The following is a 27616-nucleotide window of genomic DNA, read 5'->3' on the forward strand; positions in this document are numbered from 1 at the left end:
GCCCACGGCCACCGGCCTGCCCTCATTTATCCACGAGGTCACAGTGAGTGTGATGTGAAACAAGCATTTGTATGAGACACAGTTATGACACTGGCCGGCCCCTCCCCCCGCCCCCACCCCCGCCTTCAGGGGCAGGTCGAATGCCCACAGGCCTCCAAGGCCAGCGCAGCCTCGCCGTCGTGCTGCCCCCTGCTTCCCAGGCAATGATGGCCGAGTTCCGTACTAGATGAAGCAAAGAACATTTTCTTTCAAAAGCCTTTACTTTTGCCTAATTTCTGAAATTCTCACCCTTCCAGCACTAACGTGGGTAGCAGGAATTTGGATTAAACTAGAAAATGGTGGTGTTGTCACTCGTGCAGCAGGTGAAATGAAGTGTTTTTGCTTCAGCTGTGGTTAAATCGCTGAGCCAGTCATGGGTGCTGTGTGCCTGGAGGCCTGTGTCCAGGTAGATGAAGCCCCCGGCCACCCTGCCCCTCGGCGAAGGGCTGCACCGTCCCCCAGGATCCAAACTCTCTTTCCCTGGACACGGCTGGTCAACCCCAAGTCCTAGTGGTGTCACCTTTTAAACCTTCTGGAAGCTTCCACCTCCTCCTCCACTGTCTCTGCATCAGCACGTGTGTGTCCCCACCCTTCACGCTGCAGCCAGAACGCTCGGAAGCACCAACCACGTCCCTGCTCCAAGCCGCTCAGAGGAGCTGCAGCCCGAACCAAAGCAGGGTCTCCACGGGGCCCAGGCCGCCTGGTCTGCGTCCTCCCCACACCCTGGCTCCACTCTGGACACCACCTCCCGTCAGGCCTCCGTACTGCCAACCGTGGACTGGGTCACGCACACTTACATACACGTGTACAGAGCACGCGAGTACAGGTAACTATAAGGCAAAAGCCTGGGTACCCGCCCCCCGGGTCAGGAAAACCAACACTGCCAACCCTGGGGCGCCATGCTGTGCCCTCCCAAGCAGGGAGCCACCACCCCAGCCTTTGCAACCAGCAACCCTCATGGTTCTTTGTAGTTTCACGACTCGACGGCGGCTCGTGCTGATTCCTTTCTTTCTTTTTTTAACATTTAATTAATTAGTTACTTAAGGCTGTGTCAGGTCTTTGTTGCGGCACGCAGGATCTTCATTGAGGCACGTGGGATCTTTTGTTGTGGCGCACGGGTTCCAGGGCACGTGGGCTCTGTAGCTGCACCACACGGGCTCTCTAGTTGAGGCGTGCGAGCTCAGTAGTTGTGGCACGTGGGCTTAGCTGCCCCGCGGCATGTGGGATCTCAGTTCCCCGACCAGGGATCGAACCCGCGTCCCCTGCATTGGAAGGCGGATTCTTTATCACTGGACCTCCAGGTAAGTCTCTCATGTTGATTTCTAAACACACAGGAACAGAACCGTACTGTATGTTTTCACGTCGCTCCTTTCATTCAACAGTACGTTCATGCGATTCCGCCGCAAGGCCACAGGCACGGTGGGACTGTTTGCTGGAGTATGTGGGACGCACAACTTGGCCGCTGCAACTTCACACGAGCTCTTCTCCAAGGTGGTCTGACCTGCCCTGCTGCTCCTCGCCCGCGGAGGGAGTCGGGCCCAGCTGCTCCCCAGTGCCAGTCGGGCTGAGGCCGCCACAGTTAACTGGTCACAGGTTTTCTGCGACACCGTTTCATTTGCCCACTTGTCCACAGGTCTGTCTTTCCTTAATGGTCTCTAATGTTTACACATCGTGACACTAATCCTCTGTGATGTGCCGCAAATATTGTTTTCTCACTTTCTTTAAAGCAAACTGTTGATTTTAATGTAGCTCAATTTATCAATCTTTTGTTTTATGGTTGGCGTTTCTAAGAAATCTTTCCCTATGCTCAAAATTAAAAGGGTTGCATATGACACTTAAAATCCTAACCCATCTGAAGTCGACCCTGAGTGTGGTGTGATGCAGGGACAACACACCCGCACAGCTCCATTTATGCACACCTTCTTCCCACAGTGATCAGCCGACCCATCTTCTGTCACACACCAAAGCTCAGTGTTCGTACAGGCCTGTTTCTGGGCACCAATGTCACCACATTTTAATAACCAGGACTTTCCAAGTCCTTACAATGGGTAGGAAAAGGAGCCTTCCTTATTCTCCCTATTCTTCTAGGAGGATACTAGCGATCCTTGACAATTTTTTTCTTTTGTGGGTCAATGTAACACATTATAGCAGGGTGAATAAAACAAATGTATGACATGAAGAATCATTATAAAGCAAACAGTGTGGATCACCAGAGTCGAGCTGGGGACCCCCTGCCTGGTGTTTCCTCTCCTCCGAAGTAATCACCATTCTGGCTTTTTACGTTGATCACTTCCGTGTCTGTCTTTCAAGTTTTAATGCCTACGTACGCACCCCTGAACATAGTTCACTTCTAAAAACATACTTTATTTAGGTATAATTTACGTACAGCAAATTGCAGTTAGTGTAGAGCCCACAGTGCTGACAAACATATACGTCTGGGAAACCATCGCCTCAACCAGGACACAGAACGCTTCCGCGAAAGCCCCAAGTCTCCTTGCCGCTCTGGCCCCAGGCGGGCAAGCAGGGGCCTCTTGGCCTGTGGCCGCAGATGAGCGTGTGTGTTCCGGGGTTTCGCGTCGGCGGAGCCTCCGCGCGCACGCTGGCTTCTTGCACTACGCAGGCGCCTGAGGACTGGCCGTGTGCTGCGGCGCAGCCTTTTACTGCTGAGTGGCACCCACTGGAGGGACAGAGCACCGTTTTGTCTATCTGCCCATCTGTGTGGGCCTCTGGGTTGATCCCAGTTTTGGGCTACAAATAAGACCTCCAGGAACATTCAGGAACAAGTCGTCGTGCAGGCATCCACTCTGCCTTCTCTTGGGCTTTTGGGCAGCCCCCAGCAGTAGAGCTGCTGGACTGAACAGCAGGCATATTAAACAATGTACTTTAGTTCTGCCCAATTTTTAGTTTATGTAAACTGGATATCGCGTCCATTCTTGAGCACCGGCTCTTGTCTAACGTCCAGTCTGTAAGATGCATCTGTGCTGCGGACTGCTCTGGTTTGTTCCTTTCTGTTGCTGTAACACTTCTCCTTTGACTGTACCACAATGTGTCCAACCCAACCCGTTTTAGAAACGCTGTGTTAAGTTCCGCAAAACCCTTCTTGGGTTTTAAATCCACAGATAAACTTGCGGAAGCTGGAGAGCTTAAAGGTACTTTTTTTTTTTTTTTTTGCTATGTAGTTCCATTTATATGAAGTTCAAAAATACGCAAAACTAATGTATGGTGAAAGATCACCTTTACTTTGGGGGCGCTGGTGATGACTGGGGACGTGTGAAGCAGGCTTCTGGGTGCTGGTAACGCACACCTTGGCCAGGTGGTGGTTACCTGGATGCGCTCACTTTGTTAAAGTTCACTGAGCTCGAAGGCACTAATCTTCTACACATGAACACGAAGAACCTGTGTGACCCGGGTCCCTCAATGCTCTCCTGTGAAGTCTCATCGCCTTCTGTGCACGAGTCTTGTGCAACTCCTACTAGCTTTATTCATGGACGCTGCACAGATCTTGCTGCTGTGATAAACGCTGTCTTCACGTAAACTACATTTCTGAATTATTGGTGGCGTAGAGGAAAATAACTTCCGTACACTTATCCTACAGCCAGGCTCTTGCTAAACTGTCCTGTTTTCTTCCGTCGTTTCCTATGTAGACAATGAGATCATCTGTAAAATGAAATTCTACTTCCTCCTTTCCGTGCCTCATGCCTTTAATGTCTTGTCTGTCTTACCGTGCTCGCCAGGAACCACGATTTAGGGTTGACCAGAAGAGGACATAAGAGGGCGGCAGGGCGGCCTTGTTTTTGCACATGCTTCCACATCTTTCCCGTTTTGGAAAACGTTTCATGTAGCTTTCTTTTCTCTTCTTTCTCTCCCTCTTTTGGTAAATTCCTTTTTTAAGGTTAAAGATATTTTCTTCTATTGCTCACTATTTAAAAAAGTAGTTATAAATGGGTGCTAAGATTTTAGCAAAGGTTTTTTCTGAACTCACTGAGATGATCACATGACTTTTCTTTACTATGTTAATGTACCAGATAACACTGCGGATTCCCTAACATCAGAAACCCCTTGCATTCGGTCCTGCGGCAAGCCGGTTTGGTAACCTGCTGCTCTTTGAAACTACTGAACACCGTTGGATTTAGCATGTGAGTATTTTCGTGATGATTTCTGCACCTAATATTCATGAGAGAAACAAACGTGTAATTTCCCATTTTCTTCTGGTACTGTTTTTGGCAGATTTTGGTATCAACATTTTACTTCTCTCATAAAACAAAGAGGGGAGCACGCTCCTGTGCTGTCTCATTTCAGTTCTCCGGTAGAATCTACAAGACCGAATAATCTTTCTTTGAAAGTCTTGGACAATTCTCTGTGAAACTGTCAGAATGTAGTTTTCTCACTGGGAAGACTCAGAACTGCTGCTTTAATCTAATAGTTACTGGACCACTCACGCTATTTTTCTATTGGGTTAATTTTGTGTCTTACTTAAGTTTTAAAGTTAATTGTTGTGAAGTTGCTTCCAGTCTCTGGAGTTACGTCCTCCTTTTCACTTACGTACTCACAAAATCAAAGAAACCTTTTATATTACAGAGAATTTCAAACACACCCAAAAGCAGAGAATGGTAAAATGAACAGAGCCACCATCCAACTTTGATAATTATCAACATTCTGTTTCTCCTTCCACCTAATTATGGTATTTTGGGTGTCTTTTTTCTACTTTTCTTGACTAGTCTCTCAAAGGTTTATTTATTTAATGTTTTCAAAGAATCAAATTTTGGCTTTGATGATCTTCTCTTTGTTTCCTATTTCATTATTGCTCTTATGTATTATCTCCTTTGTTTCACTTTCTTTGAGTTTATTCTATTGCTGTTTTCCTAATTTCTCAAATTAAATCCTAAACTCATTAATTTTCAGGTTTTTAATACTTAACTCCAGCATTTAAGGCTTCAGTGGAAGTGCTCCCAAGGGCAAACCTTTTCTTTTTTTTAAAATTTTCTTGAAGTGCAGTTGATTTATAATGTGGTGTTAATTTCTGCTGTACAGCAAAGTAACTCAGTTTTATATACATATGTATGTGTGTGTGTGTCTGTGTGTGTGTGTGTCTGTGTGTGTGTCTGTGTGTGTGTATCTGTGTGTGTATATATGTGTGTGTATATATATATATATATATATATGTATATCCCTTTCCACTGTGGTTTATCATAGGGTATTGAATCTAGTTAGTTCCCTGTGCTCTACAGTAGGACCTTAGTTGTTTATCCATTCTCTATATAATAGCTTACATCTGCTAACCCCAAACTCCCACTCCATCCCTCCCCCAACCCCCTCCCCCTTGGCAACTACAAGACTGTTCTCTATGTCTGTTTCTGTTTCATAGATAAGTTCATTTGTGTCATATTTTAGATTCCACATATAAGTGATATCATATGATATTTGTCTTTCTCTGACTTACTTGACTTAGTATGATAATCTCCAGTTGCATCCATGTTGCTGCAAATGGCATTATTTCGTTCTGTTTTATGGCTGAGTAATATTCCATCGTGTATATGTACCACATCTTCTTTATCCATTCATCTGTCGACGGACATTTAGGTTGTTTCCATGTTTTGGCTATTGTAAACAGTGCCATTACGAACATACGGGTGCATGTATCTTTTTGAATTATAGTTTTTTCTGGCTATATGCCCAGTAGTGGGATTGCTGGGTCATATGGTTGCTCTATTTTTAGTTTTTTGAGGAACCTCCATACTGCTCTCCATAGTTGCTGTACCAATTTACATTCCCACCAACAGTGTAGGAGGGGTCCCTTTTCTCCACACCCATGAGCAAAACCTTTTCTGCATTCCACAGGTTTTCACATGCAATATTTTCCTTATCTTTTAGTTCTATATATTTTTAAATGTCCACTGTGGTTTCTTACTTGACCCATGAGTTATTTAAACTTACATACTTCCAGATTTCCAAATATTTAGGGACATAAAATCTATCTATTGTAAATATGCAACTTCAACATGTTGTGGTCAGAGAACACAAATTATACATCCTTCTTTGACATGTTTGAGCCTTGCTTTCTGTGGCCCAGCACATATCCCGTTTCTGTGGATGGCCCCGTGTGTGTAAGAACTCAGCTCTCTGTGTCTTGGATGCAGGGTTTCACCTACATCCATTAGACTAAGCTTGCCGGTCAAGTTCACAGGGGTGCCTGGGCTGCTCACGCCAATCAGGACACGGAGAGATGGTCTGAGACCTCGCACCAGGATGGTGGATTTGTTTGATTCTCTGTGAAGCCCAAATTGCTTTTTGTATCTTGAGGCTATTTCATTAAGTACTTGTGTTTAAAATTCCTATTTCTTCCTGACAAATTGAACATTTTATCATTATGTAGCAAACTTCATCTATCCCTTGTGTTAAAATATACTTTGTCTGAGAAGAACAACTGTAACAGTTTCCTTTTTCCTTTCTCTTTATTTCCACCTTTCTTTTCATTATAGTTTAGGTATGTTCTTGTAAACAGTATATATACATATGTGTGTGTGTGTGTGTGTGTGTGTGTATATATATTTATTTAAAAAATTTAACACAACCTGACAAACTACTTTTAATTTTGTCCGCTTACTGCCTATCATGGTTACTGACACAACTGGACTTGTGTCTATCATCTTTTTAAAATTTGTTTGTTGTACTTTCTCTACATTCATTTTTTTTCTCTTTTTGTTTTGATTTTTTTCCCTTCTACTGATTAGCAATTTATACACCCTATTTCTATTCTTTCAATGCTTGCTCTTGAAACTGTGTCCTGCCCGTTTAGCTTAAAGTCTGAATGTTAACTACCTGAACAACAGAAGGACTTCAGGATGCTCAGTTCTGATGATTTCACACCTAACTGACATACTACTGCTGTTCAGTACTGGGGTTCTTTCAAACATAATGTCAGTTAGATATTTACCTAGATTTATCAGGCTGTTTTTCATTCCTTCCTGTGTATGTTACAGTGATCTTCTGAGATCAATTTCCTTTTTCTTTTCTTTCTTCTTTTTATTTTTTTTGGGTCACGCTGCGCAGCTTGCAAGATCTTAATCCCCTGACCAGGGATTGAACCCATGTCTCCTGCAGTGGAAGCATGGAATCCTAACCACTGGACCACCAGGGAATTCCCGATTTCCTTTTTCTTAAAGTATACTTGTAGATGTTTCCTTTTAAAACAGGTCTCTTTGTAGCAAGCTCCTACACTTTTTCTTTATTATGGGAAAGAACAGTTTTGTGGGATACATAATTATAGACTGACAATCTTCTTTCAACACTGTAAAGATCACTCCATGGTCTCTGGTTTCATATGCTATGTCTAGAAACGGATTTTTGTTTGTTTATCCTACTGGTATATGTTGTGCTTTTGAATTTGTAGATTCAAGTTTCCCATTAGTTCTGCAAAATCCTCAGGCATCTTATCTCTTTAAATCCTGCTTTTCTGTGGTCTCCATTCTCTCTCAGAGGGGCTTCCGTTAGGTGTATGTCAGACTTAGCCACTCCTCCATGTCTCTTAAGCCCTCTTTCACATTTTCTATTTTCCTTGTAATCTTGGTGCATTCTGGGTACACTTTCCAGTTATATCTTCCAGTTCATTAATTCCCTCTTCAGCAGTGTCTAATCTGTTTATCAGGTATCTATCTACTGAGGTCTTGACTTTAATAATTCTATTTTTCATTTCTAGATTTTTATTGTTGGTCTTGGGTGTTTGATAATCTTTGTTTATAAGGTCATGCATGATTTTAAGGTGTGTGAATCCTGCAGGTCTACCTTGGGAAAATATTCCTCCAAAGCTTTGCCTACATCCAAGAAATGCCCCTGTTCCATCCCCTGCTCCCCAGAATCCAGCTTCAGAGCAAACTGTGTTAATAATTCAAGTAATTTAGGGACCTCCCTGGTGGTCCAGGGGTTAAGAATCCTCCTTCCAATGCAGGGGATGCGGGTTTGATCCCTGGTTGGGGAGCTAGATCCCACATGCCGCGGGGCAACTAAGCCCACGCGCTCTAGAGCCTATGCACCGCAACTAGAGAGACCGCGTGCGACAGCTACTGAGCCTGTGCGCCAAAACTAGAGAGCCTGCGCACTGCAACGATAGATCCTGCATGCCACCACGAAGATCCTGAGTGCCACAACTAAGCCCCGACACAGCCAAATAAAAAAATAAATAAGTCAATAAATAAATATTAAAAAAAAAAATTGGGGACTTCCTTGGTCGTCCGGTGGTTTAAGAATCCACCTTCCAATGCAGGAGATGCGGGTTCAGTCCCTGGCTGGGGAACTAAGATCCTACATGCCGCAGGGCAACTAAGCCCCCATGCCACAACTACTGAGCCCGCACATACCACAACCAGAGAGAAGCCCGCGCTCCACAATGAAGAGCCCACTCGCCACAACAAAGATCCCGCAGGCCGCAACTAAGACCCAATGCAGCCAAATCAATCAATCAATCAATTTAAAAAAATAATTCAAGTAATTTAGCTACAGATTCTTTTGGACTTTGTACAAACATATTCACATCATCTGAGAATGACAATGCCACTTCTTCATCTGAATCCTTATCCCTTTGTTTCTTTTTATTTCTTTAGAAATAGAAGTTGTGATAAGGGGCATCGCTGTCATCACTTCTTTAATCTCAAGGAATGGCTTGTAACGTTTCACCGTGACGTATATAACACCTACTGATTTTATGGACGCCCTTCACCACGTTTAGGAGAGGCCCTTCTCATCCTAGTTAAGGGTTTTTACTATGAATGCTTAACTTTAGCAAATGCTGTACCATCTGCTAAGATTTAAACACACACACACACACACACATACACACACATTATAAATGTATTTAATTTTAAGAAACATTTAGAATTTTACAACACTTCATTTATGAATTAATGACTTTTTGTACTGCAAACTGCTTTTGTGAGTGTGTGTGTATGTGTGCGTGCTTTCTGAAACCAAGAGATTAACGTACTTCCAAAGAGAGAACAAGGCACTTTAAAGAAAAATTTTCTTGTCATGACTCACATAGTAGATATTATTGAACATATTATGACAAATATTATTAAACATGTACTAATAAAGTCTGCATATCAGGAAAGCTGACTAAATTAACCGAAGTGTTACTTTTCTCCTCTAAAGCATGCCACATCACTGTGTCCCAATGCCAGCGCATATAAAGCTCAGCTGGGAGGCTTGTGAGAACACGGATGTCGGGTCCCAAGTTCCTAGGCGGTGCTGCTGGTCCAGGACCACTCTGAGATACGCTGCTAGAAACCAGTCTTTACACACACGGGCAGGGACAAGTGAATGAGGTGTGAGAGTGTGGGCGAGGAGGCTAGTACGTGTGTGCCCGGGCTGTGGGTGGGATGTGCACGGCAGGCCTTCACGTGCTAGAATGCTACAAGGCAGCCAGGCTGCTTGGCTAGCTGACACAACTTCTGTCCCAGACAAGCAGCCGTGCTATGTGGGAGGGTCACGCGTGGTAACCACGAAACCATCCCTTTTTCGGACCACACTCCTAACAATTACCTTTTGAAATATTCCACTTCCCTCTCTGTCTCGTCCATGTCCACACTGTCTAGGTCGATATCTTTAGGCAGAAAGACATCATCTGTAAGATGAAAGAAAAGAGGTAAGTCAGCTGAACAGCAGGCCATCTTAGCGGGACACAGCAAAGCATTTGGTTTTACTTAATTTCAACAAGTTCACAAACTAAAGATCTTTTCTAAAATGAGATCTTGCATGGGACTTCCCAGGCGCTCCAGTGGGTAAAACTCCGCGCTTCCAACGCAGGGGACGTGGTTCCATCCCTGCTCGGGGAACTAAGATCCCGCATGCCGCGGGGTGCGGCCAAAAACAAAAAAAAAAAGAAAAAAAGAAAGTGAGAACTTGTCTAATAAAATTTTTTAAAAAATTTAAAAAATGAGAATTTGCAAATGGCCACAGGTGGGCAGACCTCTCTCATGCACTTGGGAACATCCAGGTCACGTGGAATTAGCGAACTCCTGTGCTGAGTGAAGGAACCACTGCTTCAGGTCCAAGAGAAGAGACATACCTGCTGCCGCCACCGGGAGAGCCCTTGAGAAGACAGAGGCTGTCTGCCCCAAGGCCCCGCTGGAGGGAGGGCAGGGGGGTGGGGGGAGCAGGGGCACGGCTGTCAACAGACGCCGCGGACGTGTCTGTACCCAGGACCCAGATGTCAGCCTCTGGAGGAAGACGGCTCTTCTAGGCATTCAGTTTATCCAAGCAACATCCAGAGACTTCACCAAAAAGCTTTTCCGGTTGTCCCTACCAAACGCAAGGCTATATTTCATTTTGCAGTTGAGCAACCCTCTTTGAAAATAGGCTACAGCAGGGAGACGACTGATGAGGGAGGCTTGGCACCTCTGAGGGTTTTAATTCCCTCCTCTGCTCTGCCCACCCTGTTTGGTACCTGCCCGGCGCTCAGAGGCTCCATCCGTGCACACCTAGGTGCTGGGGGGCACTGGCGGTGTACGCACAGCACCCGGCTCCACTCACGGATGAGTGCAGACCACCGACAGTGCTCTGTTAAAGCCAGTCTCCATTCCCTGTCCCCACCTTAGCAAGGGACAATTTTTCGGAATCCTCAGTAAAGGACCCCCGTTCCTCCCATCACTGGGCATTTGCACAGCGGTAATGAAGGTGTGGTTTACCTGCATACCAGCGGCTAACACTGCTGAAGACTCCCAGCGCCATGCGGAGTGCCTTCACATCCACCAGCTCAAGGCAACGCCGCGGGCACCGAGGAGCCCCCCGCACGGCCCCCTGCACGACCACAGCCCCTCCCGCACAGACAGCTCGGGGCCTGGGTCTTCCTCGACTCCGCCCCTTGCCGCTGTATCCCTGTGGTTTCAGCCACACCTGGATACCAACACCACCAAACCAACCCCGCCCCAGACCTCCTTCATGAGCGGCTCGTCCATAAAGCCACCTCCTCTGTACATCCACCCTTCAGGCAGCCGACCCCCAAGGCGGGCAAAGCCGCTGTGATCTGCTGCGGCCGCTCCCTTTCTGACAGTGATCTAGAAATGATCCTCCCCCCACCCCCTTCCTCACACTCACGTCCCACCTGTCGCTCCGTCACCATGCTGGGCACGTTCCTCGTCAACAGTTGCAGATGCCTGTCTCCATCCCACTGCTGCTGCTTCTGGGATGCCCCCCCCAGCCCCCGCCCAGGCTCCCTGGTCCAGGCCGCCAGCCCGCACAAGTCACCCTCACAACACGCTCCTTCCCAGCCACTGAGACCGTTCGTTCATCAGGCCTCCGCTGCACACCTACCGCAGGCATCTCCTGGAGGCCCACCGGCTGACCCTGATCAAGGAAACAGTGATGCACGAGGAGAGGAGAGGTGAGGGGGGCCAGGAGTGTTTACAGGTGTAAAGAAGGTAAAGTCTTAGAAAGGCCAAACTCAAGTTATTCCATAAACAAGTTCTAGAAGCGGAGTTGGTTCAACCACAGAAGCAAACACAGAGCAGACACGTCTGCTGGGAGTGCTCTCATTATAAAGCGATTTCTAATACTCTTCTAATTAGAACTGATAACCGGTATAAAAAATCTTGGCACAAGAAAAAAATGGGACAGAACTATAACCAGATTCAGTATCAGACAGACATTTTTCACAACAAAACTGTTATTAACCAGGGTGGAAAGAAAGAGCGACCTAAAGAATTTTGTACCCGCCGGGCTGTCTGTTCACTGTTCAGACCACAGGAAACAGTTTGCTTCGCCAGAGCTTGGAGGACTCTGTGCCCCTGACCCCTACTTGAGGACACGCGCCTGGGAACACCGCTACACGAGGACCAACACGGGCACCTAATGTATTCACGCGCAAACCTACAAATACTATGCGCTCTGACAAAGCAGAAACAAACGCAGCTGAAAAATGGGAAGAGAAAGGACAGCACAAGCGGGCAGAGGAGAGAAAACAGGGTCCGTGCACGGCTGTCCCCCAGGCAGTAGGTGGTGCCACAGGCCCCCATCTGGAGCAGGGATGGGGCACTAAAGGTATAAGTGCAGGGGCAGCACCGGTACAGAGTCGCAAACGTTCCTAAACACCAAGGATATACAGAAAGAAAGGCAAACATCTCACACAGAGAGAGAATCAGCGAATATAAAATATAAAACAGAGGACTTCCCTGGTGGCACAGTGGCTAAGATTCCATGCTCCCAATACAGGGGGCCCGGGTTTGATCCCCGGTCAGGGAACTAGATCCTGCATGCATGCCGCAACTAAGAGTGCTCATGCCACAACTAAGGAGCCCACAGGCCACAACTAAGACCCAGCAGGCCAAAAAATACACACACACACACATAATATATGTATGTATTAAAAAACTGATCTAATAATTACAAAACAATGTCAGGGCTGTCCTATCAATACATGGAAACAGGCTCACCTCACCTGTAGATAAGACTGTCAATGTGGCTCACACAGCAGGACTGAGGTGTCTCGGCTGTATGCAAGGGAATGACCTAAAACCAAGTGACTCAGATAGACCAGCAATGAAGGAATGAGGACAAAGGTGCCCCACCAGGCAAACAGAAACAGAGAGAAGGGGTAGCAATCACCGTCTCAGACAAAGGAGAATTCGAGCCAGAAGTGTGAAACACAACAGAAAGGACATTTTTAAACAATAAAAACCAAATTCAATATAAGAAATTAGTTAGGAATATGTACCAAGTAACAAAGAGACCACCTTTTTAAAGCAAAACTACAGGAAATGCAAGAAAACACAGAAACTCAATAATAAATAACAATATATGTCAAGAGGACAAAAAACAAGTAAGGATACAGAAGACCTAAACCTAAACCTAAATCAAAGATATATCATGGATATAAATATATATTTAGTTTAATACCATGATAGCAGAGAAAATACACTTGTATCTCAAGTGAACACAGAGCAGTCACAAAAACTAGTCACAAAGAAAATACCAGTAAGTTTCATGAAGCAGAAATATTACAAACAATACTCTCGGATCACAGTGTACAAAACGTAGAAATTATTAACATAAACGAGGCTCTCCCACCTGGAAACCTAAAAGCCACCTATTAAACTACTGGGTGAAAGAGGAAAAGAAAACCACATGGAAACTGCTGAATTTCTAAAAAAGAAACCAAATGGAAACATTATCATACACTGTGGGATATACTTAAAGGAATGATCAGAGGAAATGCAAGGTGCTGGATACTTTGATCAGTAAAAATGAAGGAATGAAAAGAAATGAACTCAATTCCCAAATCAAAAAGTTAGAAAGAACAATGAAGTAAGACAAAAGGAAGCACAGGATAAAAAGATAAAAGTAGAGATTAATGAGGCAGAGAGACAAACAACAGTACGCACCCAACTGATGAATCAAGAGCCTGCTTTTGAAAACATTATATAGATGGACTATTGACTTTAGCTGAGTCAGACAGAACAGGGAGAAAGAGAGCACAAACATACAACATAAGAAATGACAAGAGGAAAATAACCGCTGAAAGAAATTTTTTAAAAAGTACGTACTCGGGCTTCCCTGGTGGCGCAGTGGTTGAGAGTCCGCCTGCCAATGCAGGGGACACGGGTTCGAGCCCTGGTCTGGGAGGATCCCACATGCCGCGGAGCAACTAAGCCCGTGAGCCACAACTACTGAACCTGCGCGTCTGGAGCCTGTGCTCCGCAACGGGAGAGGCCGAGACAGTGAGAGGCCCGCGCACCGCAATGAAGAGGGGCCCCCGCTTGCTGCAACTGGAGAAAGCCCTCGCACAGAAACGAAGACCCAACACAGCCATAAATAAATAAATTAAAAAAAAAAAAAGTATGTACTTCGCAGACATCTATGTGAACAAGCTGGAAAACTGGCTGAAAAGATAATTTACTACGGAAATACAGTTTAGCAAAATTAACCTCAGTGAAGAAAGAAATACTTAAATAGACCAATTACCATAGAGGACAGAGAGAATACCATCAGGCAACTTCTCCACAAAAAGCACCGGCCTGGGGGGCTGCACAGGAGATTCCTGTCAAATCATTAAAGCCTAAGTAGTCCCAATGGAAGGTGAATTGCTCTAGAATACTGAAAATGAAAAACAAGCAAAAAAAGCCTCCTAATTCTTTACGAAGTATAACAGGTCTAAGAAGAAAAATTATGTTTAATCTCCGTAGATACTAGAAAACCTTTGACAAAATTCAACACTCATTCCTGATAAAATACTCAAGAAAAATAGGAATTGCTGGATATTTTCTTAACATGATAAAATATATAAACCTTACCCTAAAGCCAGAATCTTAATGTAGAAACACCAGACGTTTCCATTAAGTTCAAGAATGATGCAATTAAACAAGAGAAAACAAGAAGCATAAGAATTGGAAAAGAAGTAAAGCTTTCTCTATTTGCAAATAGATGATAGAGTAGCTGGAAAACCCCAGAGAATCAACAATAAGACTCAAACAATGAAATAATCTGCTAAGGTAGGAGATATAAAGTTAACATACAGAAAGCAACAGCTGTCATATACACAAATGACCAGTTAGAGGAGCACCATCCAGTAGAAACACAACATGAGCCACATACATAACTTAAGATTTCGTAGTAGCCAGCTGAAAAAATTAAACAACTGAAATTAATTTTAGTAATATACACTTTAATTAAATATGTCCAAAAGATTATCATTTCAATATGTAATCGATGTAAAAAATTATACTGGGACTTCCCTGGTGGCACAATGGTTAAGAATCCACCTGCCACGGAAGACCTAAACAGACATTTCTCCAAAGTAGACATACAGATTGCCAACAAACACATGAAGAGATGGTCAACGTCACTAATCATTAGAGAAATGCAAATCAAAACCACAATGAGGTACCACCTCACACCGGTCAGAATGGCCATCATCAAAACATCTACAAACAGTAAATGCTGGCGAGGGTGTGGAGAAAAGGGAACCCTCTTGCACTGCTGGTGAGAATATAAACTGATACAGCCACTACAGAGAACAGTATGGAGACTCCTTAAAACAACTAAAAATAGAGCTACTATACAACCCAGCAGTCCAGTCCCACTACTGGGCATATACCCAGAGAAAACCATAATTCAAAAAGATACATGTACCACAATGTTCACTGCAGCACTATTTACAATAACCAGGACATGGAAGCAACCTAAATGTCCATCGACAGACGAATGGATAAAGAAGATGTGGCACATATATACAATGGAATATTAGCCATAAAAAGGAACGAAACTGAATTATTTATAATGAGGTGGATGGACCTAGAGTCTGTCATACAGAGTGAAGTAAGTCAGAAAGAGAAAAACAAATTCCATGTGCTAACACATATATATGGAATCTAAAAAAAAAAAAATGGTTCTGAAGAACCTAGCGGGCAGGGCAACAATAAAGACACAGACGTAGAGAACGGACTTGAGGACACGGGGGGCGGGGGGGCGGGGGGAAGCTGGGATGAAATGAGAGAGTAGCGCTGACATACATAAACTACCAAATGTAAAATAGACAGCTAGTGGGAAGCTGCTGCATAGCACAGGGAGATCAGCTCGGTGCTTTGTGACCACCTAGAGGGGTGGGATAGGGAGGGTGGGAGGGAGGGAGATGCAAGAGGGAGGAGATATATGGATACGTATAGTTGATTCACTTTGTTGTACAGCAGAAACTAACACAGCATTGCAAAGCAATTATACTCCAATAAAGATACTAAAAAAAAAAAAAAGGAATCCAATGCAGGGGACACGGGTTCAATCCCTGGTCCAGGAAGATCCCACATGCCGTGGAGCAACTAAGCCTGTGTGCCACAACTACTGAGCCCATGCGCTGTAACTATTGAAGCCCGCACACCTAGAGCCCGTGCTCCGCAACAAGAGAAGCCACCGCAATGAGAAGCCCGCGCACTGCAATGAAGAGTAGCCCCCGCTTGCCTGAACTAGAGAAAGCCCGCGTGCAGCAACGAAGACCCAGTGCAGCCACGCCCCCCCAAATATATATACATATATATACTGAGTTATTTTACATTCCTTTTTTTTTCATACTAGGTTTTCAAAATCTGGTTATGTTTTTACACTCATAACCCGCGCAATTTGGACCTTCCACACTTCGGTGCTCAGGGGTGACATGTGACTGGCTACTGCACCAGACGGAGTTGGAAGGTATGATTGTAGAAAACACCCCGTTAAAATTAAAAGCAAGGAAGATTAAATACTTAGGAATAAGCTCAATAAGAAATGTGAAAAACCTATAAGAGAAAATTTAAAACATTCCTAAAAGACATAAAGTAGACTTGAACAAATGGAAAAACTCCCCTTGTTCTTGGGAAGGACGAACAACATCACAGACACCAATTCTCCCTAAATTATCTTATAAATTTAATGCAATACCAATAAAGATACCAACAAGGTTGTTTTTTTCTTTTTTTTAAGGGAGCTACGCACACTGACACCAAAGTTCTTATGGGAATACAAACATGAAAGAACAGCCAGGAAAACTGAAAAAGGCTGTGAGGAGAGAAGAGCCCTTAAGTCATTAACATGTACAGAACCCCTGAAGCAGCAACTCAATGCAATAATGGCGAGTGAATGAACACAGAGGGAAAGAAAAGAAATTCCAGAACAGACCTGAGGACACACGGTGTAGCACATGGTGGCATCCTGAGTCGCTGAGGCAAGATGAGCTTTTTAATAACTGGTGTTGGGACAACTGGTTAACTATTTGTAAAAGATAAAGCTGGATTCATGCATCACACGATACAAAAGAATAAACTCCAAATAAATGTATCGGGGAGCTAAGTGAAAAAAGTGGAACCACGCTAATACTAGAAAAAAACTTGGGCACATTCCTCCTTAACCTTCGTGTTAGTATAAACAATCACACCTAACAACTATTTAAAATCCAGAGTGAACTATGTATAAAGTAAAAGAGAAAACTTGTGCTTGGCTAAAAAGCACTGGAAAGAGTCAAAGACAACTTAAGGACCTGGGGCAATATCCCCGATTCATAAGGAACTCTTAAAAAATGGAAGGAAAAGAGCAAAAACCCAATTAAAAAATGAGAAAAAGTTACGAATAGAAAATTCACAAAAGAGATATAGAAACAGCCCTTAAAAATATGACCTCACTATAATTAGAGAAAAATGCATATGACCACTTCAGGAATAAGTGCGCCTAACAGATGGGCTCAAGTTACAAAGCCTGACAACACCCTCTCCCGGTGAGGCTGTGGCCAAACAGGGGCTCGACAGGGTGGGAGCAATGCAGGCTTCAGAGGAGCAGGCCACATCAACAAGCCCTGTCTGCACTGACCTCTGTGACCCAGCGCTCCCGCAGAAACACCCACGCACAGCACCTGCGCTCCGCCCCGCTGTGTGTCATTACAAACCCCGAGAGCGGGGCAGTGTCCAGCGGAGCCCACTCAGCACCTGAAAGCACAAGGAAGAGCTGCGGACACACACGGAGGGCCTTTGGAATACAGGATGTGGGGAAAAAGCCACGGGGAAAGGCGTCTCTAATGCCAACCTTTTGTGTAAAGAACAGAAAAGCAAATAAGAAACTAAGTAGGAATGGGATAGGGAAAAAGAAATCAGGATTAAGGAGGGGAAACAAAACAAAATAGATACAATCAGAAACAAAGGAAGCCAGCTGCACTTCCTAGGAGTCCCCGTGGCTGTACTAAATGTGCTGCACTAGGTCCTGTGGGGGGAAGAGACCTACCAACCCTCAGGCTAGAGAAGGAACCCTGAACAGACATGGAGGGCAGGTGCGCCGGCCGGTCTCCCACCGCGGTGGGAGCAGGCAATTCTGAAGCCACCCGTGTGTCCCCCCAGGACCGCAAGGCAGGAGACACACTGTGGACCGCGGGGAGGGGGCTGCAGTTGTCAGGGTGAACGGGTGGTTTTTACTGCAGAGATTAGATACCGAAAGACACAGATGTGTGTGTGGGGGGGGGGCACGAGGAGTGCACACGTGCCTGCGTACACACACTCGCTCCCCCTCCTAGGCCCTGCCAACCACACACCAGCTCTGGGTCTCAGAGCCGGGACATCTAACTGTGCACAGAAGTGCTCAAAGCACAACGGGGTGCAGAGGCCATGCAGAGGGGGCTCCCACCGACTGAATCTGGGGGCATCGAAATAGTGTTAGTAAAGGATTATAACCTATAGCATAAAGAAAGCATCTACTAACCCGCCCTTGTATAAATAATGAAGTAAATGAAAAAAATACGTGGGGAAGAAGAGCTCTTCCTACAGAACGTTGAGTAAGAAAGGGAGAAGGAATGGCATCAGAAAAGTCACCATTATGTAGGCAAAGAGCACAGTAATAATCCCCCTGGGCAACACTGTCGTCCACGGATGCTAAAAGTAGTGGATGAATGTCTGATACGGCGTAAGGGACTCGTCTCCCCATGAGACACTCCGGGTGAGCACAGGTCAGGTGTCAGCCTGGCAGAGGAGAGACAGGCCGACCGCACGCACCACGGTCCAGGAGGAGAGTTACCAACACCGGGCAGTGTGCCTCCTGACGGCAGGGCACCCACCAACACAGACCCGTCACCCCCAAGGCGCTGCCGCCAACGCTGCGTAACCTGAACCTGGCTGTGAAGGAACAGCACCAAACTGAAATTACTCTAGATAGCCATTTACTCTAAAAAATGGGTGGGTCATACTCTAGAGATGTCAGGTTGTGAGAAAGTGAGGAACTGACCCATTAAAGGAAATTAAAGAGATATGACGGTGACCCTGGGTTGGATCCTGTGTCAGGAGAAAACTTTGTTTCCTAGGATGTTAAAGGGATGAACGGAGAAACACGCATAAGCCTACAGCTAGGTAACAGTCTTGCGTCAGTGTTAATTTCTTGATTTTAACAACCACACTGCGCTCCCTGCAGCCCCCTCCCCGCGGTCCACAGTGTGTCTCCTGCCTTGCGGTCCTGGGGGGACACACGGGTGGCTTCAGAATTGCCTGCTCCCACCGCGGTGGGAGACCGGCCGGCGCACCTGCCCTCCGTGTCTGTTCAGGGTTCCTTCTCTAGCCTGAGGGTTGGTAGGTCTCTTCCCCCCACAGGACCTAGTGTGGCACATTTAGTACAGCCACAGGGACTCCTAGGAAGTGCAGCCGGCTTCCTTTGTTTCCGACTGTAACCATTTTGTTTTGTTTAGTTGTTAAAATCAACAACGACATCGTGCCCCCCCCCCCCATCTGTATCTTGCTGTATCTAATCTCTTGTTTTGAGGAAATACACACAGCAGTATTTCAGGGTAAAAGGGCACTCTCATTTGGTTCAGAAAAGTAACCAAGAGGGAGAGATAGGACACAACAAGTGTGGTGACACGCTGAGCTGACGGGAGTATGTGGGAATCCTTCGTGCTCTTCCCTGTAGTTTGCGGGAAGTCTGAAATTATTTCAAGGTAACCGAATACAACCACAATGCCTACGCGTCCCTCACGGCTGGTGCAGAGGTCACACAAGGCACGAAGCCACGACATGGACGGCAGCACCCCCCTCCAGGAGGGGTGGACCCTGAGAGGCACCCGACCCAGCGCCCTCCTCGCCCCACGATGCCCCAGCTACACAGGCGCCCCCTTCTGCTCTGTGTTTATTTACCGATTGAGCCGCTGCCTCTGTCTCCCTTCTTCTTCTTGCTTTTCTTGCTCTTGCCCTTGGGCTGCGGAGAGTCTGCTGGCACCGGCTTGCCACTCTGCGGGTGCTCGCTGGGCGCGGCGGGCTCTACGGGGCCCGGGCTCGGCTTCTCCTCCCGGACGTGGTTCAGCTGCTTTCTGTTGTTGTTGTTGCTGTTGACTTTCCTCTCCTCCCTTCTGTGCTCCGCCAGGGGCGTGAGGTCAAGCACTCTGGCCTTTGACTCAGCCTGGGGCCGGGGCCGGGGCTGGGCCTCTGAGGCTCTGGGGGACTCCAAGGGCTTCCTCGCCGGCTCGCCGCCCGCTTTACTGCTGTGCTTCAGCTTCTGTTTGCTGTTTCCCTCCTTGTGCTGATGCATCATGTCCAGGAGGAAGGACAGCGGCTGCTGCTGCTTCCCGTTGACCCCCTTCGGCAGAAGGAGCTTGGAGTCTCTGGCGGCCACGGGGTCGGGGGTGTCCGCGTCGGCCCCCGGCCCCGGCCCCGTGTCTCTATGGTCCACGTGTCTGGAGGGGGAGCGAGAGGAGGTTTCCGGGTCTTCACTCGGCTCCAGCGAGCCGTTGTGCATGCTCTCAGAGCCGGGCACAGCCTCCGCGGCCGCCTGCAGACTCCGAGCGAGCATGTCCAGCTCGGGACAGGCCTTCCTTGGCCTCTCCTTCTTCTTCTTCTTCACGGCCCTCAGCTTCTGAAGCTCCTGCAGCCTCTGGAGCTCCTCCTGCAGCCGCTGCTGCTCCTCCTCCCGCCGCCGCTCCTCCGCTCGCAGGTGCAGGTGCTCCCGGGCCCGGGCCTCCGCTTCCAGGCGTGCTTTCTCCTCCAGCTGCCGACGTGAAAGGAAAAGGCAACTTAGGACAACAGTAAGTGCTCTAAAAAAAGTAAGACACGCACACAAAAGTGAGATAAAACTGAATCGCACGATAAGAATAGAAACACTGAAAGGGGCTGTGACAGGTCAAAAGCTTAAAACACACCTCCATCAAAGCAGGGGGTGGCAGTCAACAGAACATCCCTTGTAGCCTCCGACCTAGCCCCGGGCACAGAGGACGAGGTCAGAGCAGCCGCCGTGCTCCTGCCCTGCGTGGGCTCTCCCGTCTGTGCGCGGCGGCAGGTGGGGGATGAACTGGACAAGAACAAGACTGATCGCGAGGCAGCAGTTACACAGCCGCACAGGTGCCGCCAGAACCTTTCCAAGTGGGGAATGCTGCTGATGCGTTCATGTGGGTCAAAGCGACATTCAAGAAAATGTGTACTGAAAAGCTCGGAATTTCTTTTTCCCACCCTAGCAGGTAAAATTCCCAATATATTTTCACTAGTGTGACAGAGCAAATGACTTCCTAAAATATTCAACATGACGTGGCAAATAGACAAAGGTTATTTCTGCTGTCCAACTGGCAGGAAATTAATTTTCAACTCAAGCGAAGATTGTATTTTTTTAGTGACACACATTGCAGGAGCACAAATGGAAAAGATTCCTTCTGATTAGAAAACAAACGAGGGACTTCCCTGGTGGTCCAGTGGTTAAGACTCCGCACTCCCAATGCAGGGGGCCGGAGTTCGATCCCTGGTCAGGGAACTAGATCCTGCGTGCCGCAACTAAGACCCGGGGCAGCCAAATAAATAAATAAATATTTTTTAGAAAAAGAAAACAAACAAAAACCCAGTGAGAATAAGGAGAACGGCTCCTTCATCACTGGGCTCCAGTAAGGCTCACGATCGTGAGAATCTCTGAAAAAAACATCTTGCGTGGGAAAATGTAAAGGTCCTTCCGAATTTAAATATTCTTCATTATGTTTCAGAAGGCAATATTTTTTAAGAGACAACTTGCTTGTTTTGCTAAATAACTTAAACATAAAATTAGGTTAAAAATTCAATGACAGGTTTCAGAAAAATGTAACTTGCCAATTCAAGTAAAGATCATTTAAAATTCCTGCTCCATCTGTTAAAGGAAAGCTTTGCTGGAGGCAGCGCCTGACAGACAAACTCCCACCGTGTCTCCCGCAGTGGCCCCTGCAGGCACTCCAGGGCCTCCAGTCTGCAGGCCTGACCTGCCTCAGGACAGACTCTACGGCGAATCCAACCCCGGTGTGTGCTGCCTTCATTTCAACAAGAGACAAGGCAGCTTTGTGGGTCCCCCTGCAAACCAGGTGCTCGGCAGAGAGCACGAAGGGTGAGAGCGGGTGCCGAGGGCGACCCGGGATGCACCTGCAGCGTGGTCCGGATCCAGGCCGCCTGCAAGGACAGAGGATAGGAGTCCGGGTGGGGGCAGCCCTGAAAGCACCTGAGCCAGTCCAGAGGCTTCCGATGAAGCCCAGTGGCGACAGTCTCCAGGGCCTCGGACCACCTGGGACCCCGGGTGCTGAAGCACCCCTGGGTGGAGAACACACCTTCTCCCCACACCAGGTCTGGGGCAGAAGCAGGCCGCCCCCTCCAAGCCCCCTAATTAGACCTGTGGCCAATCCAGACCTATCTCAGGACCGGGGGTGGGTACAACAGCGGCAGTGAGTCCACTCAGTTCAATCAGAGCTACCTTAAGAGTCACGGCAACTAAGTTGGAAGCAACACCACACGACAAGTGGCCCGACCCTGGGTCCACTGTGGGCATGTCTCCTCCTTCACAGGGGCCTCACGCCCTCCCAAAGCAACCCATCCTACAGTCAGAGCCCTGTGGTCCTGACGAGTCCCCTCTGGGCACAGCCCACACCTGCCTGCTGAGGCGGGCTCGTGGAGCCTGACACCTTCAGGGAGCTGAAACCGGGAAGAACCTCCAAAAGAACTGGTGGGGGTGGGGAGGAAACCCCAGAGGAGATGCTGTTCCCATCACTTTCAGCGTCGCAGGAAGTAACGGATACAATTTCTCGCCTAGCGGCACAGTCTGCGCACCACGCTCCCGCGTTGAGACCCGCTCAGTCCGGCCGCAGCTCCCCACTGGGCCAGCCTGGCCAGTCTCAGCAGCTACTTGCCTTTGTGGCAGCCCCTGCCCTAACGGTGTGGGGGCCTCCTTACTCTCGACGTCACTGCCACGTGCAGGCCCTCCTTCGAGCGGTACTCCCTGATCCTCCTCTGCCAGTGGGGCCGCTCGGGGCCCTGCACCAGCCTCGGGTCAAAGGCGCTCCTTCAGCCCCAGTCTCCAGAAGCCCACAGTGCCCCGCCCTCGACAGCCAGGGCTGCTTCCCCTGCTTTCCTGGGAAAGAAGTTCCTTCGACAGACAAGAGGCGGAGGGGCTGCTGCTGCCCCGACGCTGGCCAGCACAAGAACCGCAGGCCTGTTTTAGAGCCATTAACCAACCCCTGGCACAGGAGGGGGCTCCACGGCCTGAAAACACAACCTGGGTCTTGAAGCAGCGTCCAGTTCAGGCTGGCAGGCGGTCAGGGGCTCCTGAAGCAACACTGGGAGGCTGTCGCCCAGCCCCGACCTCAGAGGCCCCCCGGAGGCCGCCTGGCGCAGACCCTCTGTTTACCTTTCTCTGCTTATGCCGTGCACGCTTGGCGGCCCGCGTGCTGCTCACGGGCTTGGTCTCCGAGCTGTTTATGAACTGGAGCAGGTCCTCCACCCTGCGATGGTCAACCACACTCTCCCTTTCTGAGAGCTGATCCGTTTTCTTAGGCTGCTCTTCCTTCCTCTTGGTCAGCCGTAAACGAAGCTTCTCCCTCATTTCTGCATAATTTCTACTTGTTGGCGCAGCGGGAGGCTAAGACCAACGGAAACATGACGAAATGCAAGTTTTCATGATTTTGAGTATACCAAATTTCAGACCATAGCATTAAAAGTGAAATTTTTATTGCTCAAGTGACACATGCTCATCCGGAAAAGTAACTAAATAGAAGAAACAAATGGCGAGAAAAAGAAAACCTTTCATCACCAATTACCCAAAGGTAGTATTTTGGCATTGACCTGTCAAGCTTTACATATTCACAAAAACATCTGGCAGAGGATGTACAACTACGTACACAAATGGTTATTTTTAAACTAAAAAGAAACTATTATACATGCTGTAACTGATCTACTTTTTATGTAATACGGTGTGACTATCTTCTCGCATCAATAGATGTGTTTATAGCATTTTTCCATCCCCTCGCAGGTTTCCTCTTCAGAGCCGAAAAGCCTTCTCACTGACTACTAAAAACACCTGCATGAGCTGAGGAAACACGGAGAGACTAAAGCAGAAAAAGAACAGCTCCCGGCCCTGCTCTTCCCGTCGCCCAGCCCCAGACACCACGGCTGACACCTGCTTGTACGGATGGAATGACTGTCCTGGCACACCACACAGTGCGGATGTGTCTCAATGCACTGTGCAGTCGAGCAAGAGGAATCCGCCTGTACAGGCCGTCCACTGTGTGGACTCAACAATTCCCACACCTGGGGAGTTGGTAGGTCCTATCTAATCAAATGCAAAAATGCAGAGATGAAATACTCAAAACTACGTGTCATTATTTCTTTACGACAACTACAACCTAGAAGTGGAACCACTGTTTTAGACGGTATCTTGATTTTAATTATGCTCGCAACTAACGCTTTACACACAGTGTAACCATACCCTGAATTCAACCTGGTACATTATTCTTGCAAATGAGTTTGCACATTTTATAATTCTAATTTAAACACGCAATTTACAAACACCCATGGCGAAACACTAATTTTACGCACTTAAGTGCGCGCTCTGGCACCTGCCCCTCCCCCGAGGAGGCCCTCGGCAGAGGAGAGGCCAAGGCACTTACCCCGCCATGCCCGAAGAACTCACAGTAGCAGCAGTCACAGTACTTGCCCTCCTTCTGGTTGGTGGAGGTGGAGGTGCTGGAGCTGTGCTCGGAGCAGCTGTCCTCATCCGCAGTCTCGTCTCCGTCGTCCTGCTGCGGGTCATAGACGCCGTTCTCGCAGCGATGCCCTTCACAGTCAGGGTCGCTGCAAAACCGCGCAGGGCCCGTCAGCAAGCAGCCTGCCCCTCAAGGGGTGCGAGCATGGCGAGCGGTGGCCGAGGTGGTTCTTTCCGACCAGCCTGCCCTCACCAACGAGGCGCGGGGCCTGCACGACCCAGGGGCCGCGCAGGCAGGACAGGCGCAGGCCGGCGGGCACACCCAGAGGGGCTTCTCAGGTGCACACACACGGCCTCTCCACTGTCCCTCCCACCACCATTTCATCCTGGGGGATGTCAGGGCGGGGGAGTGGTGGCAAGTTCAAAGGTAACGAACACTGACTTTTTAAAGAAAGCTGTTGAGTGTCCGTTGCATTGTTCTTTGCTCAGTGTGTAACAAACACGACTTCAAAACACCCACGGGCCCCCTGCCGCTGCCGGCGGTCTGCGCACAGACCCACAGTGGCCCTGTGCTCTGCGGAACCGGCCGAGACCGGAGCCCGCCCCTCCCCGCTGCCGTCCCCCGCTGGTGAGCTGCGAGGCCCTGGGCGGCAGTCCTGCAGGGTTAGGTCGCACAGCACCCATTCTGAAGCGCGCCGGCCTCCCCCCCGCAACCCGCCCCGCCCCGGGCTCACCTGCAGACGCTGGGAGGCGCGCTGACGGAGCCGTCTGTGGTGGGGGCCACGGGAGCAGGACAGAAGCTCTTGCGTGAATCCGCAAACCCGGGAGAGGTGGCGGCCGTTTTGGGGAAGGACGGGGCTGCGAGACTGGCAAGGTGAGGCGCGGAAGCTGGAGAGAGGGCGGCGGGAGGGAGGGCAGGAAGCGGCACTAGACCTGTGGGGCTGTTCCTTGGGGCCGCCGGCACCCCGTGCCTGTGATCCTCCTTGTTGATGCCGTGAAAGACGTCACCTGCGTTCAGAGATGCCAGAGTCACTGCCAGTGGCCAAGGTCAGGCAGACGTTCAGGCTTCTCTAAGTTAAAACTTTTTTTTTTTTAAACCAACTTTTGGTCTGAAAATGTTCAAATCTATAGAAAACTTGAAGGAATAGTACAAAGAATACCCATACACCCTTCACCTAGACTCAAGAGTATTTACTATTTTGTTATACTTACTTTGTCTGTCTGTCTGTCTCTCACACACACACACACACACACACTTTATTGGTGGCTTAACATGTGGAAGCAAAGCTGCACTCACTCCTAAACATTCCAGCCTGGACTCCTGAGAACATGCATGCTTTGCCGTAAAACCTCGACACCAGCGCCAACTACAGACAATTAACCTCGTGGTGACATTCTCATCTCACGTACAACCCCATCCAGACTTCTGGCCTCTCCCACAGTCCTTTGCGGCTTTTCCCCGAACCCAGCATCTTTTAAACTTTCTTTTTTTCCTTCCACAATACTGACATTTTTTGAGTTGAGGCCAGCTGTCCACAATTCTGGATTTACAGTCTCATGTCCAATTTAGCTGAAAATATTCTACGCATGAATCCTGCAAAGGTTACGTTGGATCTTCCCATCTGATTGCACAGGAAGCACCTAACGTGTTTGCTGCCGTCGGTGAGGCTACATCTGATCAGGTGTGCAGGGGGGGCAGTCGGCACCTTATCTTCCCTTTGCAATCTGCCAGTCACCTGTGGGTGCTGCTCCCAGACACCGGCACTACTGCATTCCCCAAACTGAGATCCAACGTCCTGACGCCCATGAGGACGCTTACCGGGCCCCCTGTCACCGGCTGGCTGCAGAGTGGCCTTCTATCTGTACCGGTCTTGCACACATAGTCAGCAGCGAGCTTCCACCCAGACAGCTTCCCACCCGACTCCCTCTTTTGAGCGTCCCGAAGGATTCTCGACTTTAGTTGCGTGCTACAATCCGTTCCTTCATTCTTTCTGATGCTCAGACAGTCCTAACTTTGGCTAGTGAGGCCTCTCTGATCCGGCTCCCGTGTCCCTTTGACATTTGCCCCTGGTCTCTGACTGCCCCCCTTGCTTTCAAGCCCCCTCTTCGCTGTGCTCAGGGCAGAGTGTGACAGCGACACCACCTCCACACCAGTGACCTGCACGGCAGCAGGGGCTGCATCTCGGGCTGGTCAGCAGCCCCATCAGCTGACTCTCCGTGAGGCTTCTACTTTCAGATGCCTAAAAATTACTCCACGTGTTCAGGAAGCAAAGACCTCTCCCCACCACAGAACAAGAAGCGCAGAGAGGAAAGGCAGGACACAGTGTGGCAAAGCCCTGGAGGGTGTCAGTGTGACAGTGAAGTTCTCATCAGAGCCCTGGAGGACACGCTCTTTGTGCACGAGCGTTCTTAGGTGTTAATTACACTGACATCCCTGGCCAGGCCGAGTGAAAGGGAATTACAGAGCTGCTGAGGAAGAAGGAGCGAATACGCAGCGCCCACCCCGAGGGCTCCTGCGGGCTGGTGGGCCTTACCGAGGGAGGGCGGTCTCTTGGACGACACTCTGAACTGGCTGTTGCTCGACTGCACCGTGGTGGCCGTGCAGGACACGGAGGAGGTGGCTGACGACGTGGCCATCACAACTTTGTTTGCTTCCATAAAAGCATCTTGGAAATTGTACAAACATTTCTTTTTTGCAGCGTTTTTTTTCTCTTTGCTATCCGGAACTGCAGGCGTTTCATTGCTAGATGGAGGTGGAAGAGCTTCAGGTCTTGTTTCTGAGAGTGTTGGCCCTAATATGTCATTCCCTTCAGAGAAGAATGGGAAAATTAAGGCTTCTAAAAGAAAGAGCATTTAGCTAAAACCTAAAGGACATCTGCTGAATAAACTATTAACACTGGGGCTGCTACTTAAGTTAGGATTCCAATGGGATGACACTAGTCAACTAGTTTTCATCTCAGAAGAAAAATTTATTGAGCACCTACTATGTGCCAATTCCTGTGCTAGGTGCTTTCCAAAAGTTATTTAATGTCTTAAAATACTTTCTGAGCTTAGTACTATCATTCCTATCCTGAAGATGAAGAAACTGAGGCTCAGAGAGGCTAAGCAACTTGCCCAAGGTCACACAGTTAGAAACCCTTTCTAAGCACAGACCAGATGTCAAGTCTAGCTTGCTGTTCTGAGCACA

At 48.1% G+C, this 27616-nt stretch overlaps 1 protein-coding gene across 10 annotated transcripts in view; it reads right to left on the minus strand.

Annotated features, from left to right (window-relative positions):
- Positions 1-27616, minus strand: part of FAM193A (family with sequence similarity 193 member A) — a 172858-nt gene that overhangs the window by 1003 nt on the left and 144239 nt on the right. For 8 of the 10 annotated variants that reach the window (XM_049709222.1, XM_049709217.1, XM_049709219.1 and 5 more), the window contains 6 exons: positions 26964-27236; positions 25164-25437; positions 24395-24578; positions 23137-23367; positions 19653-20499; positions 9574-9655 (listed from right to left, as the gene is read on the minus strand). In XM_049709222.1, coding sequence (XP_049565179.1) covers positions 9574-9655; positions 19653-20499; positions 23137-23367; positions 24395-24578; positions 25164-25437; positions 26964-27236 — 1891 coding nt within the window. Of the gene's footprint in view, positions 1-9573; positions 9656-10099; positions 10333-19652; positions 20546-23136; positions 23368-24394; positions 24579-25163; positions 25438-26963; positions 27237-27616 lie in introns of those variants that run through there. The other 2 variants (XR_007477063.1, XM_049709223.1) reach the window with 2 other exon arrangements.

Source organism: Orcinus orca, chromosome 4 (assembly GCF_937001465.1).
Source record: "Orcinus orca chromosome 4, mOrcOrc1.1, whole genome shotgun sequence".
Taxonomy (NCBI): Eukaryota; Metazoa; Chordata; class Mammalia; order Artiodactyla; family Delphinidae; genus Orcinus; species Orcinus orca.